General features: G+C 37.4%; 1 protein-coding gene across 1 annotated transcript in view; it reads left to right on the top strand.

Annotated features, from left to right (window-relative positions):
• The window catches only part of BANK1 (B cell scaffold protein with ankyrin repeats 1), a 146924-nt gene that overhangs the window by 31374 nt on the left and 89116 nt on the right, over positions 1–26434 (top strand). Inside the window, exons 8-10 of the mRNA XM_086464796.1 lie at positions 1432–1574; positions 8706–8823; positions 22340–22536. Coding sequence (XP_086320922.1) covers positions 1432–1574; positions 8706–8823; positions 22340–22536 — 458 coding nt within the window. The remainder of the gene's footprint in view (positions 1–1431; positions 1575–8705; positions 8824–22339; positions 22537–26434) is intronic.

Below are 26434 nucleotides of genomic sequence, written 5' to 3'. Positions count from 1 at the left end.
TCTTACTGACAGAGGAAATAATTTCTTTTCTTGTTCGTGTCTGTGCTATTTCTCACTAAGCACTGCTTGTTTCTAATGATTTTTTTCAACTGCTCCATCCATAACTAGTTGCCAACAGTTTCAACTATTTAACAACAGTTTCTCTTAGGAGATCTGTGCGGATTTAAGGGCCACGCCTGTCCCCACTCACTTAATGTGAGTTAAGAATTAAAAAAATTTTCACTTAAGTGTTCAGAGTGTAGCTTGCTACTGCACTGCATGCTGTGAATTCTCAAAGGAACTTATATAATATTTTATTCCCAAACCATTGCAATACAACATTAACAACATTAGATAGGAAGAGTTATATATATACAGGCTACAATTTTCTACAGTGGCTTCTTGGAGCTATGTTTGGGTAATTCTGTGGCCTGGTTTTCATTCTGAACACAATCCTGAGACAATGGCCACCTATGGCCTGAGAGTTCTTTGTCACTGTGATGGTGCAGAGAGTTTGGTTTTAAAGACCTGATGGGAAAGTACATGACCAACAGGAAACTTTCATCTGTAACTGGGGTTCAGAGAAGGAAAGCTGAAATCCTCATTCACAGATCTTAAAAGATTCTTCCAGAATTAATCTAAAAACAAAAAAATAAAAAAAAAATTGGGCAGTTTCCATTTAAGTGGTTTAAGGTCATGTTCTATTAATTTAGTTTCTTTGGCCCTATTACTCTTACTCGTCTCCATTTTCAGGGTTGCCCGTTTTTGTCACTGTTTTGTGGGCGGAGATAGAATTCTAAGAAAACTACTAGTGCTGGTATGGTACAGCAGGATACCTGGCACAATGAATGCTAATGAATTATAAAATATGCTCATAAAGAGGGCTTGTGCTGCATGCATACACAGAAGAAGTCATACTTAAGTAATAGACTGTACAAATGCCTCTTTCCTTTGCTTTTACTAGGTAAACAACTGGAATGGAAGTAATTATGCTGCAGTTTCTGCAGCCTAGTTCAAATCCAATTTTGACAACCTTGCCTGCAATTAAGAAAAATGTTTCAAAAGTTGAATAGCAATTCCACTGTTTGTAATAAATGAACTTCTCCTTAATTTGTAGGCATAAGGGAGCTGATTATAGGTCATCAGTCTATCAAAGGGAAGTTGGAAATTTGAAGCATACTGTTTTCATCTCCTTTCTAATGTGAAGCAATACAACAGCTTTGTTTTATACAGTTTTACAGATACATATTTTCTTTTGTCAGCTTTTTAATGTTAGATTGAATGACTGGGATAAAAAACTGACTACACTGAATCATCAGTGAAGTGCAAATCCATTTCATCGACTCTATGCATTTTCTGTGATATCTTCCTGTTCTTTTACTCATTCCCTGAGACCTCTGGTCTGGGACTGTAAAACATTTTCAGCTACTGTTCTGGTTTGTGTTTTTTAAGATTTTCCTGCTGGCCCCGTGTGTGTAAATGTCTACTGTGGGGGAGTCATTAAGACCACAGCGCAGATCGAGTACTATACTGCACTAGAGGAGATTGAGCACGTTTTTAAGAAAGTGGCTGACCCAATAGCTTTCACTTGTCAGGTAAGTTGACTTCTACGTTTTTAATTAAAAAAATAAAATATTAATTAAACCTATATGAGCTAAGAGGTACACAGTCTTTTGATTGCACAGTAATGAGCAATGGCTCAATAACAGGCTCAGGATTAGAGACCTGTCTTTGAGATGTCTAGTTGTAAGCAGGTTGGGCAAGTGAAAACAAATTTTCTCTCTTTTTTTTTTTTGTTTTTTTTCTTTAGAGTCATATAAACATCCTTTGAGCTGTATATGACCAACCAACAACATCCTGCATTACAGAGGATTCAAATAGTAACAAACAGTAGTGATGTCCCTCTCCACTTAAAGTGTTCTTTTTAGTATGTTCTAAACCCAATAGAAACAAGTAATCTTAAATCACATTGTATTTGGAGGATTATTATTCATTCACCAGCAAACAGGATTTTTCTGGCATAGCTCGTATGGAAGACAGTAGGTTGCCATTCATGTAGAGTCCATTTACAGCTGCTGAATTATCATTCATGTGGTTTGCTGATTGCCATGCAGATTCTTTGCACATATTTAGAAGAATTCAGGTTTTGAGCTGGGTTTCAAATCAGCACAGCAGGCTGCAGTGCTCAGCAGAAGGTCCTTTGCCAATGGCGCATACAAAATAATCAGAAAAGAAAGCATCTATTAAGAAAGGATGGAATTTCAGGTATCATTTGTTGACTGCTGGGTAGCCCAAGCAGACTTGTCATAATGTCTATATTGTAATTGCAAAGCCAGAACAAAAATAATAGTCTGTGTTTCCAGTGCAGACAGTCTCATTTTCCTGTGACAAATCTACCTTATCTACCACCTAAGGCATTACACTCATAACGAAAGGATTAATAAAAAATGATGTATTGCATTATTAGTGTTCTGTTAAGGATGGGGGTAGATTCATTCCAAGTACAGTCACTTCTGTTCTAAGAAAACAGGCTGTTGCACAAAAAAAAAGTGCAACGCTAAGTACAAGTGCGTTCGTCAAGTCTTTATAGTATCCATCGTTCTTTAGCCTGTAGTTTGATATGAATATGGAAATAAGTTTCTAACAGGTGTCATTTAAAATTTTGTGCATAAGAAGTGTGTCATAATGATTAAAAAAATGATAATTAACCTGGTGAACTGGATACCTACAACACACGTGGTATTTCCACTGGATAAATATTTGTGTTATTCAGGAGTTTGACCCTTCATTTGACCAGCATGACTAATATTTAGTAAGACACATGCAATTCAAATTATATTCAAATGCAAAAATAATTCTATGCAGAGCAGTAGTGCACACCAGGAATATGTCAGGTATGTTTAGCAATTTCCTCACCTTTACTCATTTGGATAATAAGCAAGGGTTTAAATGAGGAGGCACTGTTTGCCTGCTCTTAATTTTATTGTTTTGGCAGCAGAAAAATTAATGATGAGAAAGTTTTTGTAATTGGGTAAGTTTTACAATCCACACAATATCATGCTTGCTCTGCAATAAAATATACTAATGGTAATTCTTTTGTAGTGTACGTATGTGTTGGAAGATTTGTCATCATATTTAGTGGTATCTGCTGGGCCATGGTGTGAGGTACAGTAACTAGCTAGGTAGTTAAAGTGTTTCCACAAACTTTTTAAATACTTTAAGCTCTCATGTAAACCTGATTTGATGGCAATAAGATGTATCATAAAGATGCAATTGACATAACATCATTTACCTTCATCTTTAAAAAGATATTCACGCAAGGAAAAACAAAACAGACTTGATAGTAATTAGAATTCCCATCAAGTAGTAGGAGTAACTTTTATTTAACCAGGATAATTAAAACCTTTGAGACTTATCAGCTTATTTGCGAAAGTATCCTGGGGCAACTGTGGTTTATCTATGCAAAGTAACAATCAAACACAATAGAAAACAAAATTAAAAGAAAATAGAAAAGCTTACAGCAATTATTGGTCAAAGCAATATCACTCTGTGGTTCAAAGAAAAGTTCAAGATTTTCACAAATGCCTGCAATCTGAGAAGTAACTCTGTATTAAAATTCTGTGATGAAAACAAATTGCTATAGTAACGCATACCGAAGAGAAAATGCTTTGGTAAAATGCTTTCATTGTGTGTATTTTGTGTTGCCAACCCCTCCAGCTACTTTGAGATGCTATCGTTGTGATTATTGTCCCCTTCATCCACTTTGTCCTCCAATAGAGCCAAACAGATAAACGAAACCCAAGAAATGGGCTTGCAGCTGTCCATTCCTTTTACAGATGGTCAGGTCAGTTCATACATCTTAGTGGGAGACCAACAAAGTATGGTACTGCTGCACTTACAAATTCCTCTTTTTAGAGAGGAATTAAAGATTAACATTAGCCATGTTTTTGATTAAACGTATTTTAAGATATTTACAAATCGTGTTTTGGGGTGGAATTCTTTGCCACATCTGTAGATCGTAACTTTCTATGTTCCACATTTGTCTGAATTTACAAAGCATTTACCAACATTAGCAAGACATTTTAAACAACCAAATAAATGTCTAAAATGTAAGGAAATAAATAGAGTAAAAAATGAAATAAGTTTCTTTGCGTAGGTTTCAAAAGAAAAAACCCTGAAATTTTATAGTAAAGTAGGAAGAGTTGGGATCATAACAACTGAATCATAGTGCTGAATGAACTTGCTATCAGAATATATGAAGGTGGGTGTTTGATAAAGGCCATGAGTTTTATTTGTTCTCTCATATAATACTGCATTATAGAAATTCTCTCGGAATTTGTGTTCTTACAGTAACCCAGTGTACAGACTGATTTTAAGGTTCTTATAATTCATAATTAAACTTTATCATATTTCATTTTTTACTTTTCATCAACTTCTCATTTCAACATTCTGCTGGATTTACATACTGCATTGATTTTTCTCTCAGACTTTCTACCAAGTGCAACTATTGATTCAATTATTTAGTGTTAGTGTTTCCTGGTACAGATTTCATAGATTTAAAAAAAAAAAAAAAAAAAAAGACTAAGATCATATCCTTATTACTCAAATTGATAGGTTCATGTTAGTTTGAGTGACTTTGAATATCTGGAGAGATTCAGGAAGTCTTCATGATAAACTTTGTTGAATAATACCCCTATGATTCTGAGAGACTTGTTATCTTAAAGGGTGTTTTTATCACAGTCACCAAACGGGATTCCAGTTGCAGTGTATATTGAAAAAGAAGAATGAAATAAACTGCAGCCTTTTCTATGAAAACTTGTAAGAAATAGCTATGACTTATGTGGTGGTATTATCTATCTGCCTTTACCTGATCCCCAGAGATATTTCCTTTGAAACTGTTTTTAATATTTCAATCTTCTAAGCCACATTGCAGCTGTTATTTTAAAATGTTTCTTTCTTTTCTTCTAAGTATGAAATCTCTCCATATTCTATCACTGGCTAAAATTGTCAGAAATGCCTAAGTGATTTTTAAGCCTAGCCCATTCTCTTTGGCAGAAGCAATCTAGATATTGAAGTGCATGTAAACTAGTGTGTGGTATGTAAGAACTAATGAAGAAGTTCATTTTTATGTGTGTAATGTAACCTTGTTAGTACTGCTAAAGCCTGTGAGAAATATATTGATTTACTGGCTGTGTAAGCTGTGTTTGTGGGACACATTTTCAGGGCTTTGTTAGCAGTTATTAAAGAATGTACATCATCTCATTCACAAAAGTAGCCAAGTATGTTCAAGGATGGTTTTGGAAGCGCAGGTGTGATGGTCAGCACTTGGGGCTTCTATATTGTTCACAGCTGTGTCCTGTTGCTCTGAAAAGGCAGGGAGGGAATGGAGATAGTGCCTACACCTGGGGAGGTGGTACGGAGCAAGGACAGGCTGCTGGTCATGAGCTCTGGGGTAGCAGGAGGGTGGAGCAAAGGGTAGCTGGCTGTGCTTCAGAGAGCGTGGGAAGAATTGCTTACAAACTCACTAGCTTAATTCTGAGCGGCTCCTGGAAAGAACTTGTCTGCAAGGACATGGGGGAGAGCAGTGCTTTTCCTTCTTTTCTGTCATGTTTTAAATCTTTGTTCAGGTAAAATGTGGGCTTTCTCAAACTCCTGACAGGCTCAGAGTTCTCTTGCAGTGTACTTAACTTTAAATATTGGTGAAGCTTCAGCATGAACTTTAGGTGTGTAATGTTGGTGGGATTTCTTGGGAAGATTTCATGGACCTATAGAGACCTGTGTAGGGTACATCAGAATATGTAAACGCAGCATACTTAGAGTCTGTGAGTGCTCTGGAGCAGGAATGGGCAGTAAAATAAAAGTCTTTAAACTGATTTACTTCTTGGAGGAGATGACCTTTATGTTGGTATGGAGCTAGATAGTGCAGAGTAGTTCTATGGCTAGTTCTGTTTCACTGTTATTTCTGCTATTATCTTCCATAAGTACTGGAACAGGCCCTTCTGTATGTGAGACAAAAGACATTAGCATGTACTTTTTTTTTTATTTTTAAGTAACTAAACTAGATTTTCCTGCTATGTCTTTGTTGTAGAGTAGCAGAACAAAACTACTCACTATAGTTTAGTTAACAAGATAGCTCGTAAAATCATTGCTTGAGCCTTAAGATTTTAGATCCTTGGAGTAAGAGAAAACATTTGAGGTGGAAAACGTGAAGCAAATTGCTATGATACTCTGTATAAGAAGTGTATTGTGCCTCACTTGGAAATCATAGAAATGGATAGGCTGGTCATCAGAAGGCAGGCCTGTTAAAAACTGAGAAATTTAATTCTACTTCCATCTGTTCCCTTTAGGAGATCAGAGTAACTTCTGTCTGAGGGACTTCTAAAAACAGAGCTAGCCTGATGTGGTTAAGCCGTGCAACTGTTTATGGCCTTGAAAATGTTGATGCAAGTTCCTAAAGTTGTGTGCCTTTCTCATTTCAAGAACTTGCTCCATCTTAGATTGTGAAACGTTTTATCTCATGTAAATTCGGTTGTCTGAGTGCAAAGTAAGAGCTATACACTCTTAAGATAGTCCTTCCCTGGATTTCTGTCTGAAATAAAAGGGAGAAGGGGTTCCTGCCTCAGCTGATATTAAAAAACAGAGAAGCTTTGTAAGCAACCCTGAGTGCTTGCTAAAGAGACTATGGGGTGTTTATTTGGCTTTGATATACAATACAGTCTGAAATGGATTCTGTCTGAAATTGCTCCTCAGGCATTTCTGGACAGATGATAAGAGGCAGGTGTTGTTGGAGTGGTTTTTGTTTGTTCATTTTCATTTGAACAGAGAGAGCTAGATAAGTAGCAAAATGTGTAAGGGGCATCCCTACCATTTAAAATGGAAATTAAAAATATTACTTCAGGTTTAGTTTGTCTAGAAGCCTAGCTATATGTTTATTCTCTGTATATTAGAATTTCTGCTATACAGTTGCTTCAGTGAATACTGGTGGTTTTGAGACTTTTTCTTCATGGTGCAACAACTTCATATACAGTCATCTGAGCTAGTTCCTGTGTTACTACTTATTTTTGACCTACTCTAGATTGAACTCCCTTAAGTTCCAATGATGACAGCATATCTAAGAAGACCTACTTGGAATAAGAGAGAATAGTATGGTTTCCTCATAATATTGTTCCTCTTATTAATTTTAAATATAATATGGTTATTCATGTTAATGGCGGGGGGATGTTATAGATATTTGGGAGGTTTTGCATATCCTTTCTCAATTCACATTGTAAGTCTGGTACTCAGGTTAGATCTTTATTCTAGAACAAGCCTTAAAGATATTTTTTTTCTGGGCAGAGGCTTTTTTTTTTTTTTTTTAAGCTTATTGCTTTGGTTATTGAGGACTAAATTATGTATTCATGATTATTGAATAACAAATAAAGAGAATATAATGTGACCCATTTCTTTCCATAATTCACCCTTTTTGTACCGTCACAAGTTACTAAATAGAATTGTGTATCATAATCAGTATTGGAAGGGTCAGTATTAATTATGGGAAAAATAAGCAGTCATATTTTATTGTTGGTAGTTGCCTACCTGCACAAACTTGTCTTCCAGTTCTGGGTAGGTCTCAGATGAAAATTTTGTCCTGCATGTGTACTCAACATTTTCTGATCACATCACGCTTAAGTTCTTACTCATTTTTAACAGCCTCTGGAATTAAACTTCAGGTTTCATCAGTAGACCCCTCTGTCCTTTTCTCCTCAGCATGTCAGTCACAGAGTTTCTTTTTAGGTTTGTATGCTAAGTGTGTCTGCAGATATTTCCTGTTAGTGATCCCAGAATTCTCTTGACCAGCAACAGTTCAGCTATGGGAAGGGAAGTTTTGCTGCAGGGCTGCTGACATCTGAGCAGAGTAAACCAACTCCTACTGAGAGCTTCTCCGCTGTGGCTGACCTCCTTTTGGTGCCCAGTGCAGCACAGAGACTAGGACCATAGTACTCAGCATAAAATGTCCTTACTGTTCAAATCTGTGTACTAATGCTTCTCTTGTCACATCTAGCAAAGGAGCGCTTAATTATGGCTACCTTGAGAGTCATTAGAAATAGACCTTGGCCTTCGGTCCAGAAAGAGGCAATCAAAAAAAGAACTCATGGCAGTCAGTGAGGATTTCCCTTGTCTAGACTATGTGTTTAGTGGAAAGCTAATCTAACTGGTAGCTGTCAGTTTCTGTATCTGTCAACAATGTTATGCCTTGGCTTATGGAACTGAAGCTATTTTCTACCTAGCAAAGTATGGAATCTTAATGTAAAGGTTTTGGGTAACAGAGAGCTACTGAAGTCTTTAAACTTATCCTGAATTACTGCTGTAGTAAGACCTTGGATTTATTGACACCTCGCATCTGTTAGAACAGTTCCTGGCTATTACACTGCATTGTTGTAGCTAAATCGAGAGTTGATAAACACAAATCTTCCTGTCCTTACCCTTCATCCAGAAGTTCTTAGTCACAGCTGAATTTAATAAGCTATAATACCTAGTTTTCTTCAATTGGATTGTGTTATCATGAGCCTTCTTTATTAGAATATCTCTTCTGTAGCTTTCAAACCCTATGCTGCTCTTACTAAGAATGAGTTTCTGATAATACTGTTTTGAGTAATTTGATTCACTAGCACTCTGAGGATAAAGTTAAAAATACATATGCAACAATTGCACTAATATTTTTTCTTTTTTTTTTTTCTTTGAAACAGGCTTTTAAATTTTCTTCTGTAGAGAAGATGGATGATATTCTGACATTGTTATTGAAAAGCAAGGTATCTACTTACGAATTCAGCCCATTCCAAAGTGAAGAACACCATCAACAAGCTAGTGAGTCTCTTCATATATGCATTGATTTTTATCACTGATGCTGTGGTTATTACACATAAGGGTTAATAAGACAATATTTAAGTATTAAAGCCCTTAGTGAAATGGAGGAATCCACAATAAAGACAACGTAACCGGGAAAAATTGACCTTGTGACTCAGTACTATGTATACTTGTCTGCATGTTTGATCAGCTTTGGATTAACTGCAAATTGACAGATTTGCTGAGCAAATTTATACTTATGGAGAAAATGGACAATAAGAGACTTGAGAAGATGCCTATTCATTATGTATTTTTTACTAATTGCTCTTCTGTGATACCATTTAAACTTCACTTTCTCAAATTTGGTTACATAAAAAGAAAATCAGAAAGATTTCTCTGTTGAAGAGAATGGATGGCTTTTGAATTTAGAACAGTACTAGACTTCTCCATTCACTTCAGTACCTATGCACTTAATAGTTTCCATTACTTCTGGACAAAAGATAATTATATTATTTTTAATTTAAAAAGAAAAAAGCATCCCAGTGAGTTAAAACAGGATTTGTCTATGAAGTAGACACTATATGCACAATTCAGTAGTGTATCAATAGGAGCTGCTGTTTAGTGCTAAATGGTGGGTCCTGGTTGAATACATTAAGCACTTATTAAGGATTCAGCTTGTTTTGCAATAAACCAGGAGTGTGATTATTTAGCTTGTGTTTTGAAGGCATGATTATAATGTTATTTCAGATGTGTATTAGAACTTAGCTTTCCTAAGAAGCTTTTGGGGAAAAACAAAAGCCAAGAAAATGTATTTCCCTTCTGAAATACTTAAGAAGGATGTGTTTGAGTTGTTGCGTGACTCCTGTTTTGTGTACCTGGACTATGGTTTTGAGAGAAAACAAGCTCGCTACAATCAAGTACAATGTGACGCTTCTCATAACCAAATATAACGAGTTTTGAAGGTAGCTCTACTGTGATCAATATCATGCTTCCTTTCCTTTTCAGTAAGGTTTCTTTGATGATGGAATTCACCCCTCTGTACTAAATAAACATGATTCCACTTGTATTCTAAAAATGAGCTTAAATGTGAGTCTAGGTTAGTGGAAGCAAACAAGTAGAGGGTTATGTAAGGCACCTGTCCTTGACATTTTCCTGTGCAAGACTGCAGGATTGGGGTGTGTAGGACATATTAAAAGTCATTCCCAATGTGAAACGTTAGTACTGATGCATGGAAGATTTTCTGCTTCTATAGTAACCAGTTAGATTTGGGCGCGTCTTGAATATTGAGAATAACGCTTCCAACCTGCAGTCCCTGCCCAAAAGGCCTGTGCAGTTCAAGAGCAAGTTGACTGCTTGTGAGCTTGAGCCAAGTAGTGACCTTCTTAAAATTAACTGGTTTGATGTACAGCACAACAAGAAAGTACAAAGTTAGATGCCTAGATTCTTCACAAAAGAAGGATGTGGTTGCAGAGCTGGAAGCACTCAGAATGTGGGAGGCCTAGGCTTCGATCTCCCTTTTGCCTGAAAGGTGTGTAAAGCTATGTCTTTGCTCCCTGTAAGAGCAACCCAAACAGACATTAGACCTATCAGCCATAATAGAGGACTAACATCTCCTTATTCAGCCATTTTTATAGCATTTTATTCCAAGCACCACTTTTTCTTGCAAAGAGAAGATGGCAAAGAATGAAAAAATAATTAAATAGCAAAGGAAGTTGTGCTATTGGAAGAAAAGCTCTGAGATGAGTTATTCTTGTAACTCTAAACAGGCAGACCGAATCAGCCTTAATTTCATGATTCCTGTATGTGCTGCTTTTCCCTAGTTGTCAAAATAGGCTCTTATGCCAAAAATTCAGTTGTCTGTTTCTAAGGGGAATGCATATGCATTGTGGCATACTTGGTTGAAATATTGGCATGTCAATGTCAGAATAAAGATACACGTTTAACTTTTCAGTGACTACCTGTATGTGATTCTAGGATTCCTGCCCACTTCCAAACTTTGCTTCTAAAGGCTTCACAGCCTATTGAACTCAGTAAAGCCTCTGATTAGACTTGGTATCAAATGCTTAGTTCATAAAGCTTTGGATATATAATTTTCCTCCAAAAGATGGAGTGATTTTTTTTGTTTTGTTTTTTGGTTTTGTGCAGCTAGCATCTAATGGACTGTACTTAATCATCTGGCTTTCTAGTCTGGGTGTATAGCTCTAGCTTAATAATAATACCTCTGCCCAAAGGTAGATGCACTCCTTGGACACTAGATGCTTCTAAAGTAAAGATGAACTCCTTTCAACCTAAACACTAAAAAAAGTTCAAAACTTTTAAAACCTTTTCCTTTGGAGACTGTTTTATGACTCCAGTCATTGGCATGATTACAGGAGGTCAATCTTGCAGCATGAGGCATAGATAAGAGAAACCTTTCTTTGTATGGTTTTACTTTGATGCTGTATTTTAACTTTAGCTAGCACATCAGGGTACAGCTGATAAATTGCTGTACTTGAGAGTTCTGGATATGAACTCAAAGTGAACAAACAATGAAGAACTCATGATTAATGAATTGCATGGTTTGACTTCTCACAAAGTGTACAGCTGTGTGATTTAAAAACTTAGGACTGTAAAATTAAATATAAAATCTGATAGGAAAAATGCACATGATATAATCAAAGAAAAATGCAATCTGATTCTTGCCTATATTAACAGGGGTTTAGATCAAGACATCACCAGATGCATGATGCTTACATAATTTTTCAAGAGTCCCTCCCTTCCCCAGAATGACTGTTTTAACAATTTTTTAGTCTGGTGAATGCAGTTCTTCCAAGAGATCAGTGTCTAGGCTGGCAAAGCCAAGGACACAGTTGGCTGTCCTGGGTTTGACTGGGATAGAGTTAATTGTCAAAAGAAGCTGGAAGGAGACAAGCCTGGACAGCTGACCCAAACTAGCCAAGGGAATATTCGATACCATGTGATATTATGCTCAGTATATAAACTGGGGGAGCTGGCAGGGAACAGGCTGGACATCAGTTCAGGTGATGAGTGATAGCATTGTGCATCACTTGCTTCGTATATTCTTTTAGTAGTAGTAGTAGTAGTAGTTCTTCTCTCCTTGTCTTGTCCTGTTAAACAGTCCTTATCTCAACCCACGAGTGTTTTACCTTTTTCTTCCAATTCTTCCCCTCATCCCCTTGGGGCTGAGGGGGAGGTGGAGTGAGCAGGTGAGCAGTGGCATGGTGCTTAGTTACTGGCTGAGCCTAAACCATGACAATGGCAAAGGTGCAAAAGGTCAACTTTGATACTATCTTACTTTCAACACAGCTGTTACAAATGTCTGAATAATCCTCTCAGCTAGCACTTCTTTGGTTCACTCTTCAGTGCATAGTTTCAGATTGCCTAATTTAAGGTAATCTTATAACTGTCTTTATTTTGTGTGCAGAATCTCCACTGGAAATGCAATTTCAACTTTCTAGGTGGTAAGAACAAAAGTATGTATGTGATACTACTATAGCTCTCACTGTCCTATCATGTACATACCTGATCATATTTATAGTGGGTTTTGCTTGTAGACCCTGAGGCTGTTTATTGTCTTTCAGTTTCCATTTATTTAAATTAAGTTGGAGACTTTGAGCACTTGGTGATAGGCCTTATGTGTAGTTCCTTGTTTAATATCTTTTCTTAATGACTGGTCTGTTATACCCCGTCTGCTATATCAATATAACCAGGTCTCATAAACATGTGTGATTACCCATCTTTATACTAGCATACATATATGCAAGTGTGCCCATAAATAAGATGTGCTTAGGGTAAAATCATTTGTTGTTATTTCCCTGGGGTTGACTTAACTAGAATATTTTCAGTATCCCTGTTTCTTTTAAATGCTAATTAAAAGAGCAAAGTGACCTCATAAACTTACTATGTTACCATATTATCTAACAGAACAACTTTACATGCTTAGGGTAGGTATATCACTGGATATAATGATTCTGATAAGGGAAGTTTTTCAAAAGATGGATCACAAATACATATTCTGGAGATTGGAATCTCTTGCCATCTAAGCAAGGAGAGTTGTTTGAGCAGCACATCAGGCTTTGAGAAGTTATTTGCAATAGGAAAGTCTAGGGCTATAGGCCTGCACTTTAACGTGTATGTAATAGTCTTTCTCTATGGGATCTCACTTGTTGGGCTACATACAGAAAGAAAATTACATCTCTGCCTAAATGGAGGCAATGGTGACACTGTATCTTTATTTGTTGTTTGACCTCCTCTTAAGTTTGTCAGTATTATTCAAAAGAAATTGACTTATAAAAGGTAGGAATTGGAAATGGTAAAAATAGAATTTTGTGCTGATTTTTTTTTTTTTACAAACCAAGGTTTCCAGTGATAGCCATTGGAATGTATTTTGCCATGCATGAGATGAATTTCAGTTGCTTGCTTTTGATGAAGTATCCTACTGTAATAGTTATTGTAGTAACAAAAAAGTAAATCGGGAGTCTCTACCAGAACAATATTGTTGGAACTGCTGTGTATGTAAAAGATCGTCAGAAATGAAGTGCACACTCCAGACGTAAGCTGTGCCTTTTTTGTTTGTTTGTTTTAATTGCTTTTTTTTGTGGTTGTATGATATGTTTTATGTAGTTCTGAAGAAGATAAAAGCATCTGAATGTGTCAAAATATATTTAGGATTATGCATGGATATTACCTACTAGCAGTATAGAAGAATTAAGATAAAGATTTTTATTCAGCTTATCAAGGGGGAGAATGTTTTAGTAATAAATTATATTTAAAGAGATTATTCTGCAGTCTCTGAAGGGGAATACTGGAAGCGAAATGAGATGAGAAAGCTGAATGCATACTGAATAGAAGCCACTGGAAACTCAGTGTGTTTAACAACAGCATTAACTGAAAGACAGAGAGTGCCAAGACATGTCTGGTGTTTTTAGTGGTGGTGTCCTCCATTCCTTGTGGAGGCATGTAACTAAAGCTGGAGGTAGTGTCCTGAATGTTATACGTTCTGTACCAAACTGATTTCAGGCTACCTTGTATGCATATTATTCCTTTATATTCTGGTAATAGAAGCCAGTCAAAACATACTAACAAATCCAAACTCATGTTTCAAAACTTTTCTTGAGCTAGGGAAGCTCTGATTCTGCTCTTGAATCCTCAGGTTTGGGAATTCTTGGTGCATTGATTCCTGTCCAACAGATGGCAATTTTCTTGAGGAAAATCTGTTTCTTCTTCCACTATTAATTAATTTTCCTTTTTTTTTTTTTAAAAAAAAAAAAAAACCACAAGTTATCTGTTACTATTTCTCTGATTAAACTCAAACATTGAGGCTTATGAAAAGTCCTGAATTTATTCTTCTTGTAGAAAATACTGCTTTTTTTGACACCTAACACTGCTAGGAATATAAGAAGTCGTATCCTGATGTCTGTAATTCTTTCTTTCAGGCTGAAACTTTTCTTCCCAAGAGAAGAAATAGAGTCTGGGTTTTCAGCTGCTAGTGAAACAATAGGAGAAAAGATAGACTGGGGGAGAAGAAACAGATGGGGCTTTAATTGTTTCTTTGGTTTAATTGATGTTGACCCTGTAGAAGTCATTTGAAGTGTCTATTTAAATTGCTAAAGAAATAGTAATGTCCTGTATCAATAATTTGGGAAATAAAAGAAGGATGTCTTACAAGATCTGCAGAAATATCACTGTAGGCTGTTCTGTTTGCTTACTGCAATTTTATGAAAATTCCCGCAGGCTGAAACAGTGCTACAAACAGTAATACTAGATTTTATGCTCTGTTTTATAGCTGAGGCGTTCCAGAATGCTCTGCAGAGAAGGGTAGAGAAGGGGTTATGACAGGACAATTCATGCAAAACAGCAATTCACCGTTAACGTTGTATATGTCAAATAAAACGTCAATTAAAAGCAAGCACAGGCCTCGAAGTTAGTTGAAAACTTGAAGAAGCCGCCTTAATGCACTTGAAAATATGCCACTTGGGCACTTTCTCTTTAACCTTTCCTTCCCCCTTACGATCACCAGCTAACTAGTTCTTAGTGTAGGTGCCAAACATCGTCAGCTTCTGTCTGCTAACATTTTTCGTTAAAGGACTGCTACTGAGTAAAAGCTGTTGACATCTAGTTACCCTAATAACTGCTACTTTTGTTCAGTTCTATATATTTAGCTGAAATGTATCAGTTGTTCCAGTTTCACAGCTGATAAAAATTCCAGCAATTTTCCCCAATTCATTGTGACAAACTTGGAAGTTCAAGAATGGTGTTTTCTGCCTGAAAAATGTGTGCTTTCAAATAATTACAGCCTCTTCCTACTGTGTATAATACTTCAGTTAAAGCAGTTAAACGCAGTATGGTGGAAATTTCTTTACAGTGGAACATCTAATTTGTCCTAAGAGCTCACTGAATTTTGAAAATTAATTGGCAATTAAGTGAGCAATTATAATTTAAAAGAAAAAAAAACAAACCAAACACAAATAGATCTTGCAGTGGGTTATTCTTACTTGGTTATTTTGACAGTGGTACCCTTGATTGTCATTGACTTTTGCTTTAGAACCTGGATGAAAGAGCTATCTTCTTCACCTTTGTCAGGTGACTTTGGAGGGATTTAAACAGTGGTGCCTCTTTTCAGAACAGGAGCAAAGGGAAAGATCATTAGGCTTCAATTGTCTCTTTTGAGGTTATTAACCTTACTATATCTTTTAATTAATTAAATATGTATTTAGTGGAGGAATTTTTGAGAGCTCAAATCCAACAACATCTTTTTCCCCTCACTGCATGGGTGGGAAAACCGTTGGCTTATACAGTGCAGAGAATGACTGCTGGTACCACAGCTGCATACAGAAACAGACATTGAAGTGGTACTGAGGTTGCTGAAGGAACAGCAGCCATCTCACCGTTTGTATAGTATTTACCAAGAAAGTGATCATACCAGGGTGGCCTCAAGTGGTTCAATAGTTCAGAGTTTTCTACCAGCAAGACTTGTAAAGTTTGGCCCTTGAAGATTGCATCCTACTTTGTGTAAGTGCAGGGGGCTCCATTTGTGTTGCCTGAAGTCTTGGCTTTGCAAATCAGTGTTAAAACCTGTCTTAAACTGTTGGAGCTCAGTATGGTAATCTGATGGTCCTCGCAATAACTTTTTGCCTTGTGCCACAGCTTGATGGCACCAGGCTTCTGTTTCATGAGCAGAAGAAATTAAATCTGTCCATTTGAACCACTTAATAAAGCCTTTGCTTGCATCTGCTCTATTGGTTGACTGATCTTGCACAGCACTGAAACAAGATGTGGAGGCTCTCCGTTTCTGAGGGTAAGGGTGGTGGCACCGTAGCAACTAAAGATGACATGAAGTTAGTGCCTGTGGATTGAGGACTTGCTTATTTTTGGTATTGTCAATATACCACCAGATACTCATACCTGGAAGAGATGTAGTTATGAGGCATTTAGTGGGTGGAGGGGCAAGGTGACAAGTCAGGAGCCTCCTAATCCCAGCTGGTGATTTCCATAACTAAAGGAAAAACAATGCACATCTCTCTCTCTTGAATCTGAAGACACTCTTACAGTCCGAAATTGTTGTGATAAATGAAATGGAATATCAAAGCCCAGGACCAATAGACAAAGCTGCAATACCTGTCTTCCCAAGTTTCTGGTGTTTGTGTGGCTCCCTCCCTCCACACCACGTGGTATATATGAACCATCTGTGGGAGCAGCTAGTCAGTTTGATGTCTGAAAGTGTTCGTGGCTGACTAGAGTGCAGAAACAGCAGTCTTTGTGGCTGTAAGCTTTATTCTCCTACATTCATTGGTGAATCTAATTCTTCTGCAGCAGCAACTGGAGAAGTCTCATGCCTAGCATTAGTTCCTCGAGAGGAACGCCAAAGAAGTCTGAACAGAGCTTTCTCCACTTTTAATCCCAACCTTGTTAGTACGCAGCTGAAGCTGGAGATGGCATATCATTTTTGAACACAGCTGAAGTCCAAAATAAGGTACTGAGAATAGTATGATGTTGTGATTCAGCAGTGTTTGGATTCCGTAAAGGAAGAGTCTCCCGAGGTGGTCTCTTGAGTTAGAAGCCTGTATTACTTGTCAACAGAGAAGAGTTTTCCATTGTCATTTGGGAGTACAGGCACCTGGATAAGGAGAGCATAAGAGTGAGTTTTGTTAGCTGGGATTGCCAGCTTAGGGTGTTAAGACTTGTGTGGCGGGAGTCTGCTATTTTCAGACAGCTCTTAGTTCTTAATGCATCTGTGCAATAGGAAGCTCCAGAAGCCGTGTCTGGCTCATCTGATGTGCATTGTTTCTAGAAAGTCTCCATGTAATCACCCTACTGTGTGAGGCCTGTGTAGTTCAGATGTCTTTGCACAAGAAAATAGGTCTTTGGGTTCTGCTCATCTTGAGCAGAGTAGAAGCACCAAGAAGTTCAGTATTGTCTGAAGGGAAAGACTTGAAACTCTTGAATGTGGCTGTATATTGTGTTTTATGATCGTGTCTGCTAGTGAACAGTGATTCTACCTATTATGTTGCATGGCCTGGCAAAAATCCAGTGTTTTGTCAATACTGTATTTTGCTAAATAGTTGCTGGGGAGAAGAGTGCATTCATACCAGTTATGTTACTAAGAAGGACGTGTGTTTAATTTCATAGAGGGCTCATGGCTAAAAAAAAACCTGGTCGTAGAAAGCACAAAGGATATATTCAGCAACACAAAATATTTCAGGCAGCCAACTTTACTCTGTATTACTTGTAATAACAGTATACCAATAATGGTATAAATGTGTTTTCCCCCCAGAGCATTCAATTCCTGTTAAAATTGCCATTATGCCATCACTTTTTGTACAACTAAAAGACTTTCAATTCAAGGGTCCATTATTCATTTATTTATAGATAATAAAGCCATATTTATTCTAGAGATGGATTTCACCATGCTATTTAAATTTATCTGTAACAGTAGATGGTGCAGAGAGAGCTCTTGAATGAAATTAGGAGATAGGTTACAATAATTTTGTAATCCTGATGCAGTTTGTTATTTGTCTTCTCTGGACTTTGGGTCTTTGGATGGCACTCTTGCCTGTTGCACCTGTTTTAAGCATGGGGTGGAAATCCATACTGTGAAAGTCATTCGAATTACTCTGTGAACAGAACTTTCCATTTTATTCTCACTTTTGAAGTGGATGCCGTGAAAAGATGAAATTATTTATAGTGACTGTCAGTAGACTTATGTCTCGAGCAAGATTTGTGTCCTGGAACTAACACTTCAATAACTCAGTTCAGTCTTTAGATTTAACATACTCCCAAGAAAATAATATAATCCTGGTAGCTTCTTTGTTCAGAGATGTAACAGTGATGCTAGCACTGATGCTTGTTTAACCTTTTTGGAAATTGCCTTTCAATCTAAGATCTCATTGGATCTTGTACAAAAAGAAAATCCCTCTGCTATTGAATAAAACCAGTCCTGCTTGTATCTGCATATATGTATGGAATTTTGTTGCGTTATTGCACAAAGTTGCTGACTGATAGGTTGGTATGTAGCAATAGCACTATCCTCAATGGCTGCTTCACCTATAGTCGTAACTAGGACCAACATTTTGAGACTGTATGATTTTATAACAAAGCTCATGTAGCCCAAATAGTTGTGAAGGTGTACAGGACAGATTTATCTGAATGCTCATTCTCAAAATAAGAAACAAATGAAACTATTTCTATCTTCTCTTCTTGGTGAAAGTCTTTAATATTATTCATGTGGTGTTAAAAACATTTGTTTTACGTATGTCTTCTCTGAGTATTATGTAAAAGATCTCACCACCAGTGCTGCTGTTAGTTTTCATACCTGAAGACAGCCTTTTTTTCTACTTACTGCAAGGAGTAATATAAAAAAAAGATTGTTTTAGGAAATTGATTTATTGATTTTTTACCATCCTCCATGGCTGGCTGAGATAGTTCATTTGCTAATGATGTAGTCTCCTGTAATGTTCAAAGTATGTAAGTGTAGCAGTCGTGCTTGAATATCAAACCTAACTAGGGAGGAGTTTGAATGGTATCCAGAAATAACAGCTCAACTGTGAAAGAGCTGAAGGAATTTTGGAATTGGTTCTGGGATGCCTCTGTTTTGTGTTACTTTGAAAACTCAAATATGAGCCTGGAACAAGCTTACGAATACCACTGACTCTTTTTTTCTCTTTATATTGGTGAAGAAGTCATTGGTGATACAGACCTGGTTCCCCTTTCAGATTTGTAGCCAATTGTTTCAGGTTTCATTAGCATGAGTGGAAATTTCTTTTAGAGCATGTTAATACTTCTTTAAGGCTCTTCCTACTGGTGTATTTGTCCTTCTAGAATCTGCTAACAGGATGCAAACTATTGATTAGCTTTCATGTAATTTGCTCTTCTTTAAAATTACTGCTCAACAGCTGTTTCATTGCTGGACATCTCAAAAAAAAAAAAGAAAAGAAAAAAAAACATAAAAACATAGCAAAGGACAGAAGCATTAAGAAAAGCAATTTGACAATGATTTGTGGATGTTTTTTCAAATATTAGCTTGGTCTTGGACACCTTTTTTTGTTGTTTCAGAGAATCCTGTATAATGTGTAAGAAGTCCACTTAGCTTTGATGCTGTTGTCCCAGTCTTACAATTACTTGCATACATTTTACTGCTCATGTGACAGCTCCTTAAATTGGTATATATTTGCCTCGGTCTGTGGAGGGGTTAGTTTTTTCCTGCAGTTAGCAAAGTATAGCCAAAAATAACAAGTCAAATGACTATACTCTGGGGTGACATTTATAGTTCTTCTAATTACAGAATTGAGTCCAGTTTGTGGAAGTTCATTTAAAATGTTGACCAATATGGAGTAAAGAGGTTGTATGGCACTGACTTCTCTCAAAAACCTAGCTACTATAGAGTTTTAAGATTCCCTGTTGTAACTTAAAGGATTTTAAAGCACACTGCAATTGCAAAGGAATATAGGCTAAACACATACCCTTGTTGACAGAAGCTCAGCCTGCCAAGGTGTCTAAAATGAGTGACTTGATTTACACAGGTGCTGTGTATTTACAGTTTCTTGGTTGGATTTTGGGTTGCCTGGTGGAAATTAAAGTCAGGCAACACTCAATTTGTTTAAAAAAATAAATTCAGGTTCATTAATGTGACTTTTGGCTGAGATGTAGCCCACTGAAATACCTTGTGTCAACACAGTATTGGAGTGGAGTAGCAGTGGAATATTCTTTATCCAAAATACAGTCAAGAAATGTCCTACAGTTTTTCTGGTTGATCAGTACTTAGCTGTATCTATTCCAAGAACTGTTCTTGTTCCTTGAATTCTTATATCTAATGGTGGGGTGAGCTTTTACCCTTTCCCATATTAACATTCTGCAGGAGCAAGAGGAGGGGCAGGGGGAAGGTGCACAAATTCACCACTGCTGAGCTAAATTTTAGTATATAGAAGAATGTAAAAACGAGAAAGTTTGTAATGACTGGCAGCTAAGAGAATTCCAAAAGGAGTCATAACTACTACTAAGTTTTTCTTCAAGCACACAAAGGGCTGAAAACATACTGGCTAGCCTGTAGGACAATTGGTGACAGGGATATGAAAGAGAACTCAAGAAAACTAGAAGAAACTGTAGATTCCCAAGTTATAGTCCTGGTTGGGAGACACATGGAAAGAGACTGTCTGGAGTTGAAGGAATCATGTCATTTTAGCAAAAATGGGCCGGTTGAGCACAAAGAAATTACCAGGACTATGGTATATAAGAGCTCTGAGGAAATTTAGGAGTAAAATAGCCGGATTTCTAACAGTAGTGTGCAATTTTAGAGTTCTGTAGTACTAGAAGGTGTAACTGTGGTGCAAAACCCCAATTTCCCTGGGGAACTTGAGAGCTAGAAGCAGGTTAATGTGTTGTCTCTACCAGCCAAATTAATAGAAATTGTAATAAAATAAATTTTATGTAATGTGAAATCTTGCTTTATAGATTTCTTGTAGTTTTTTATGAGTCAGCAAACCTGATCAAGTCAGTAGTTGATTTGGCATGCATGAATAACTGGCCAAAACTAGGAAGCAGACAGTTGGAAAAAACTTATGCTAGTAATACAAAGTATTCAGGGTAGTAAGGAGGAGGACTACCTGGGGAAAAAAATAGAAAGGCCTTATGAGATTTATTAGTTAAGCAGTAAAATGTCAGATGATATTCACTGTAGGTAAAAACAAAGTGATGCAAGTGGAAAAAGCAGTCCAATGTTGTCATACAAAATGAGAGGCTTTGAGCAGGCTATTAGCACTGACGAATGAGACCATGCAGTTCCATGATAACATCAACTTGTTGCTAGGCAGCAGATCGAAAAGCAAATGAAATACTAGGAACTATTAGAAAAGGAATAGAGAACGAAACAGGACATAATTATGACAATGCATAAATTACATGGCTCACCCACAAGTTGAGTATTGTGTGCAGTTCTCCTATCATCTCAAAATAGTTACGTTAAAGCTGGAAAAGGTTCAGAAAAGAGCAGTAGGGGTGATGGAGCTGATTCTCTGTAGGGCACAGTTAAGTAGACTGGATCTCTTCAAGAAAGAAATTTTGGGAATGAGTAAATCGCTAGGAGTTCAGAGAGGGCAGATAAGGATGGTGAATAAGATGAATTAGGGACTATCAACTGAACCTAGCAGGAGCCAGGTTCAGAACAAACTAGAGGACAGTTTTCTTCAGACAGCAGGTGGTAAAGGCACTGCCGAAAGCCCCTGAGGGTGCAAGAAGTTGATGGTGCCTGGGGCAGGCTGTATGCATACTTGGAAAAGAGATACACCACATGCTGATGTATATAGACAAATCACTACACAACAAACAACAAATTATTAGAAAATAGAGTATGAAGCCTGATGGAAGTGTTGTTTGTGCTTGATCTCTCTTTTTGTTTGTGTGTTTTGTTGTTGTATGTAGCTTGTAGCCGCTGGTAAAGTATGAATACAGGACTATGCTGAAATGACAAACTAACTTCAGTTTAGCTTTGTCCCAGTCCTCCAAAGTGAAAAACGAAGTCTGTGATAGAAATTAATATCATGCTGTTTCAGATAAATCCTAAAAATGTTGTCCAACACGTTAGTTTTTCATTACAGGGATAAGCAAAGTTTGCTTTGCGAGTCTTTGGTAGTCATGTGAATTTTCAGCGATGTCTTTTAATATGAAAACATGGCACCATAAACCTATAAAACGATCCCATTCAAATATCTCAAAAATATTCCAAAAGCATATCTTGGCTGTAGAATTTTCTTCCTCTTGCAAGAAATCTTATTTCTCAATAGAATTAAAGTGCTTTAAAATCCCCCTCTCAGAAAAAAAAATAAATGAGATTTCCCAGGTATGCGAAAGGCTCCTTTATTAAAGTATGTATGTGAATTGTAAAACTGTTATTTGGAGGAATTGTTTCTGCGTATGAGTTCTGTATTGGCAGTTTGATAACTGTGATTCTGTAGCACTAATATTCAAAGGACTTTTGTAAAAGAAGGTGGAAGAAGTTCTATGAAAGCAAAACTGTTCTTTATGAAAATTTTGTTTCCACATACAGATAGTCATTTGGAAGAATTTCCTACTCTCCTTCACTGTGCAGCCAGATTTGGATTAAAGAACCTTGCAACATTTCTACTTGATTGTCCTGAGGCCACACAGGCTTGCAAAATAACCAACAAATATGGAGACGATCCAGCAAGTATCGCTGAGAAGCACGGGCACAGGGAACTAATGAAATTAATCAAAGAACTGTCAGTAAGTCCACATGCTTTTTCCATATGTCATCTATAACCAGGGGACTATGATGAGGTACTAGAGAGACCCAATAGTATTACCTCTTCTAAAGCCTAATACATTGGAGTCCTTCTCTCTGCAAATATTATTATACTCCTCCTGTCTCAGGAGGGGTCAAAATGGGGTACAGCCACTTTCTTTGTGCACTGTCGTAGTGGAGATCAGAGGTTTTGTGCTCCTTGAATTTTAGGCTTGTGATGGAAGGAGAACAGTGAATCGGAAGTACCTCATGTGGCCTAGATAGATTGGTGCTTTCAACACCCAAACAATGGTTAGATTGTAAGTAGTCTAGGCCAACCATCTACAGTAGGAGTTAGACTCCTTTAAAAGTCACTTTAAAAGTGACTCTGAACTCTCTTAGCATTACCACTCTTCAGCATTCAACAAAGAGTGGTTGCCCTTCCTTGGCTGTCCACTCCACTGTGAAGGAAGGCTAAATGTTACGACCCTGCGTTAGATGGAGTAAATCTTTCTTCAGCTGGGTATGCAAGAAGGGTTTTGGGCAATAGTTGCCTTTTCACTTGAAAGATAATAGAATAAAGGTCCGTGCATGGTACTAGCATGCCAACTATTGCAAATAAAATCTAACAGAATTGGCAGTATAAAAAGTAATTTACTGTAGTAATATTTGAGAGCTTTAACCTATTTTAAATCACTGTTGTGCTAACTATAATATGAGCAGAGATGATAATTCTTGCTCCAGAGGTTTGAAGGCCTAGAGAATAGATCGGGTAAATCATATCTTGAAAGAAAGACAGGATGTGAACATTGACATAAGTAAGCCTATATTGTGCAGACCTGGCGCAGCTTTGCTGATGGTGTGTGGGGTTTTTTTGTTTGGGGTTTGTTTGGGTTTTTTTGTGTCTGATTCCGTGTTCACAGACAAATGGTAACAAGAGACGTGCAAGAGAAGAAAATATGATGAGAAAGCCAGAAGTTTCACTTTCCTATTATAATCTTCTTGATGGTTATCAAGCTGGATAGACATAAGACCAAAGATGGCATTTGAAGAAATATAAGATAATAGCTGTTTAAATTATGTATGGGAGAATGTTTTGCATGACTAAGGAGGAAAATGCAAGAAACCTAAGGGTAGTTTGTAGAAAGAGATATAAGGAATGGAAACACTGGCTGACTGAGGTTAGTTATTAAAATTCTGGAGCAAGGACATAGGGTTTGGTCAAGTTTTTTCTTTGATACAGTTGGCATCTAAAGTAAAGGTGAGGGAGAGGCACTGGGAAAAATGAAGACAAGTTTACTGTGATCGGTGTTGAACCATGAAGATGGTTTTAGCAATGTCTTATAAGAGGATTCTTTTTTTTTTTTTCCAATGAGTTTAAGGGGCAGAAAATGGCAGACATATAAAAAGTGCCTGCAGATAAGGTATTTTGGCAGTAATCAAGATGCTGGATAGGAATATGCTATTTAACTTGTTGTTGTTGAACAGCTATTGATACAGGCTCTGAAAACACTGAGGGCTGAGAGTATCTGCAAAGCAGGTATTTTTCTAATACTGTTAAAGAAAGCTCATACCTAACTGAGGATATGATCTGGTGTCTTTTCTGAAGTGACGGACTATTCCCTTGCATTTACTGGACAATGAATCTGATCAGGTCTCCAAAGTACTGCAGAGCTTCTTCTATTGATTGAGTGCAAAGGGGTGTTGTACTACAGAGGTGATGCTTTTACCTCAGTGTTTAATACTGTAGTTGAGATCAAATTAAACTGAAGAAAATGTGATCTTCCTTACCATCCAGCATAAAGCTGTCCACAAAACCAGGCTGTCTTTCTGGTTCAACGTGTTCGTAATTTCACATTTAACAATTTCTAGTTGCGGTAGTTTGTCTCTCAGTCATCCTTGCACTGGTCAGAGAGCTCCTGTGAGTAGCAGTCTGATGTACAGGGTCAGGCCTTTCAGCTCTTGCAGTTTACCAGTTTGCCTTGAAGAGAATGGAACTGTGTTCCTCCACATCCCTACCTGTGCATCTGGCTAAATGCCACCTTTGTATGGTCAGGTGCCCCTGGTACCTGCTTTACACTCTGAATGTAAAGGATTGGTAAGACTATATAGAATGTGAGTAAGGTGATATTTAACTCTCAGTGAGATATCTAGATTTCTTTTGTAGGATGATCATATGAGTCAAAGAGTTTAGCATGAAAAATAGTTTATCATGTTTAATGATAATGGTTGATTCTGTAGGACATTCATTTTTTACGCTATTATTGTAGAAACTCACCCCTGCACTTCAGACATGTCTTTTTTTGTGCACCCCACATGGGATTGGAGGCTTCAGAAAATGGGTAATTTTCTTTTTATCCTTGGAAACACACTCATATTCAACCTCATACTGTAGTTTGGGGCCTCTGTAAGAGGAGACAAAAGCACACAAGGTACAGGCAGACTACAACTGATATGCATTGAGAGAATATGTTGCACTTCTCTAATTTTACTTTTTTGGTAGACTGTCAGTGACGGAAGGCCGTGTTTGTGAGGGTGATATATTTCACTTTAAAAAGTGTGCAAAGTATGTGCATACCTCTGATTAGCTTTTCTTTTTTAGTAGGATTATTAATTGTCCTAATAACATCTCAGTATAAAATTATCAATCTAAACCATGGATTTATAATGGTAACTCTGACTTTATACAACGTAATTTTCCATTAAACGGGTTCCTTCATGGTACATATCTGCTGTTGTTTGCATGTAAACAGTTAACAATAGTTGTTCTCTGCCCGTGATGACTGCTGTCCCAGCTGTGAATACTTATACCAGCACTGAAGTGAAAACAAGTCTACCTTTGTAAGCATATGTAGTTTGGTTAGGACATGCAGTTGTACTACCCATTTTCAGTTGATTCAAATGGCGTGGCTTACTAATGCAACACAAGTAAAAACTGGAGCATGCTTCAAGTCTGCCAAATGCGTAATATGGTATTTTAAAAATGTTAGCTCCAACTGCTGGAAGAAAAATGGCTTATTTGTGTCCCCTGTAATAGTGCACTTAAGAAAAAAAACACTTACTGTACTTCTGTAATTGATGGGAATGTGAAAAAGAAATACTTGCATGGCTCTAAGCCAAGCAGAATTTAGTTTAATCACATTCCAGGAACTTCTTTTACAGCTGGCGTATTGAAATTGCTCGTTATTACAATAGAAGTACTTTTGTACTTGGCATACCTCTCACTGTTTTAAAATTGTTACCTGTGTTTTGCCATTCCTTTAAGGAATAGCCCCAAGATATACACAGTAATTCATCACTTCTGTCTTAAAGAGTGATAGGGTTCCAGAAAAATGAGTTTATTAAAACATACATTCAATTTGTCCGAAAACCTGGAAAGTGTCTTTTCATTTGCCTTTGTGCTGGAGGATCCTTAGGGGAGTGAGAATTCCTTGAGATGGTTAGGGTGACAGAGAGAGCAGCAAAAGAAGTGGCGGTACCACAGCTACTGTTTCTACCTTCAAGCCCAAGGCTTTGCTGTGCAGCCCTCTTTGGTGGCTGGTCAGCAGATCTGTGCTCAGGGGTTTTTGGTGATGCAGCTTTGCTGGTAAGGCCCTTCAGCTCCCATGTCCAGCAGGCTTACTGGAGAGGTGCTCAGGGCTCTCTTGGCAAAAGTGAGCTGTAGGAGTTGGTTAACTTGCACACTGGGCCTTCTGTATGGCACAAGTTCCCTGTGCTTATTTAAAGGGAAAGCATCTCTTCTGGAGCTGGACACTGACAGTGTTGATGTGGGGAGTGTTACAGCCACAGAAGATGGACCTGGAGTACCTGGTGGGAGTGCTGGGAGCTGATCTCCTGATTTGTGTCAAAACAAAGCACAAGGGAAGGATCACATAACATGTGGCATACTTGATACAGCTG

Source organism: Leptosomus discolor, chromosome 4, assembly GCF_034619465.1.
Source record: "Leptosomus discolor isolate bLepDis1 chromosome 4, bLepDis1.hap2, whole genome shotgun sequence".
NCBI classification, from domain to species: Eukaryota; Metazoa; Chordata; class Aves; order Leptosomiformes; family Leptosomidae; genus Leptosomus; species Leptosomus discolor.
Note: the sequence above shows the minus strand (reverse complement) of the source record. Positions and strands in the feature narration are given on the sequence as shown.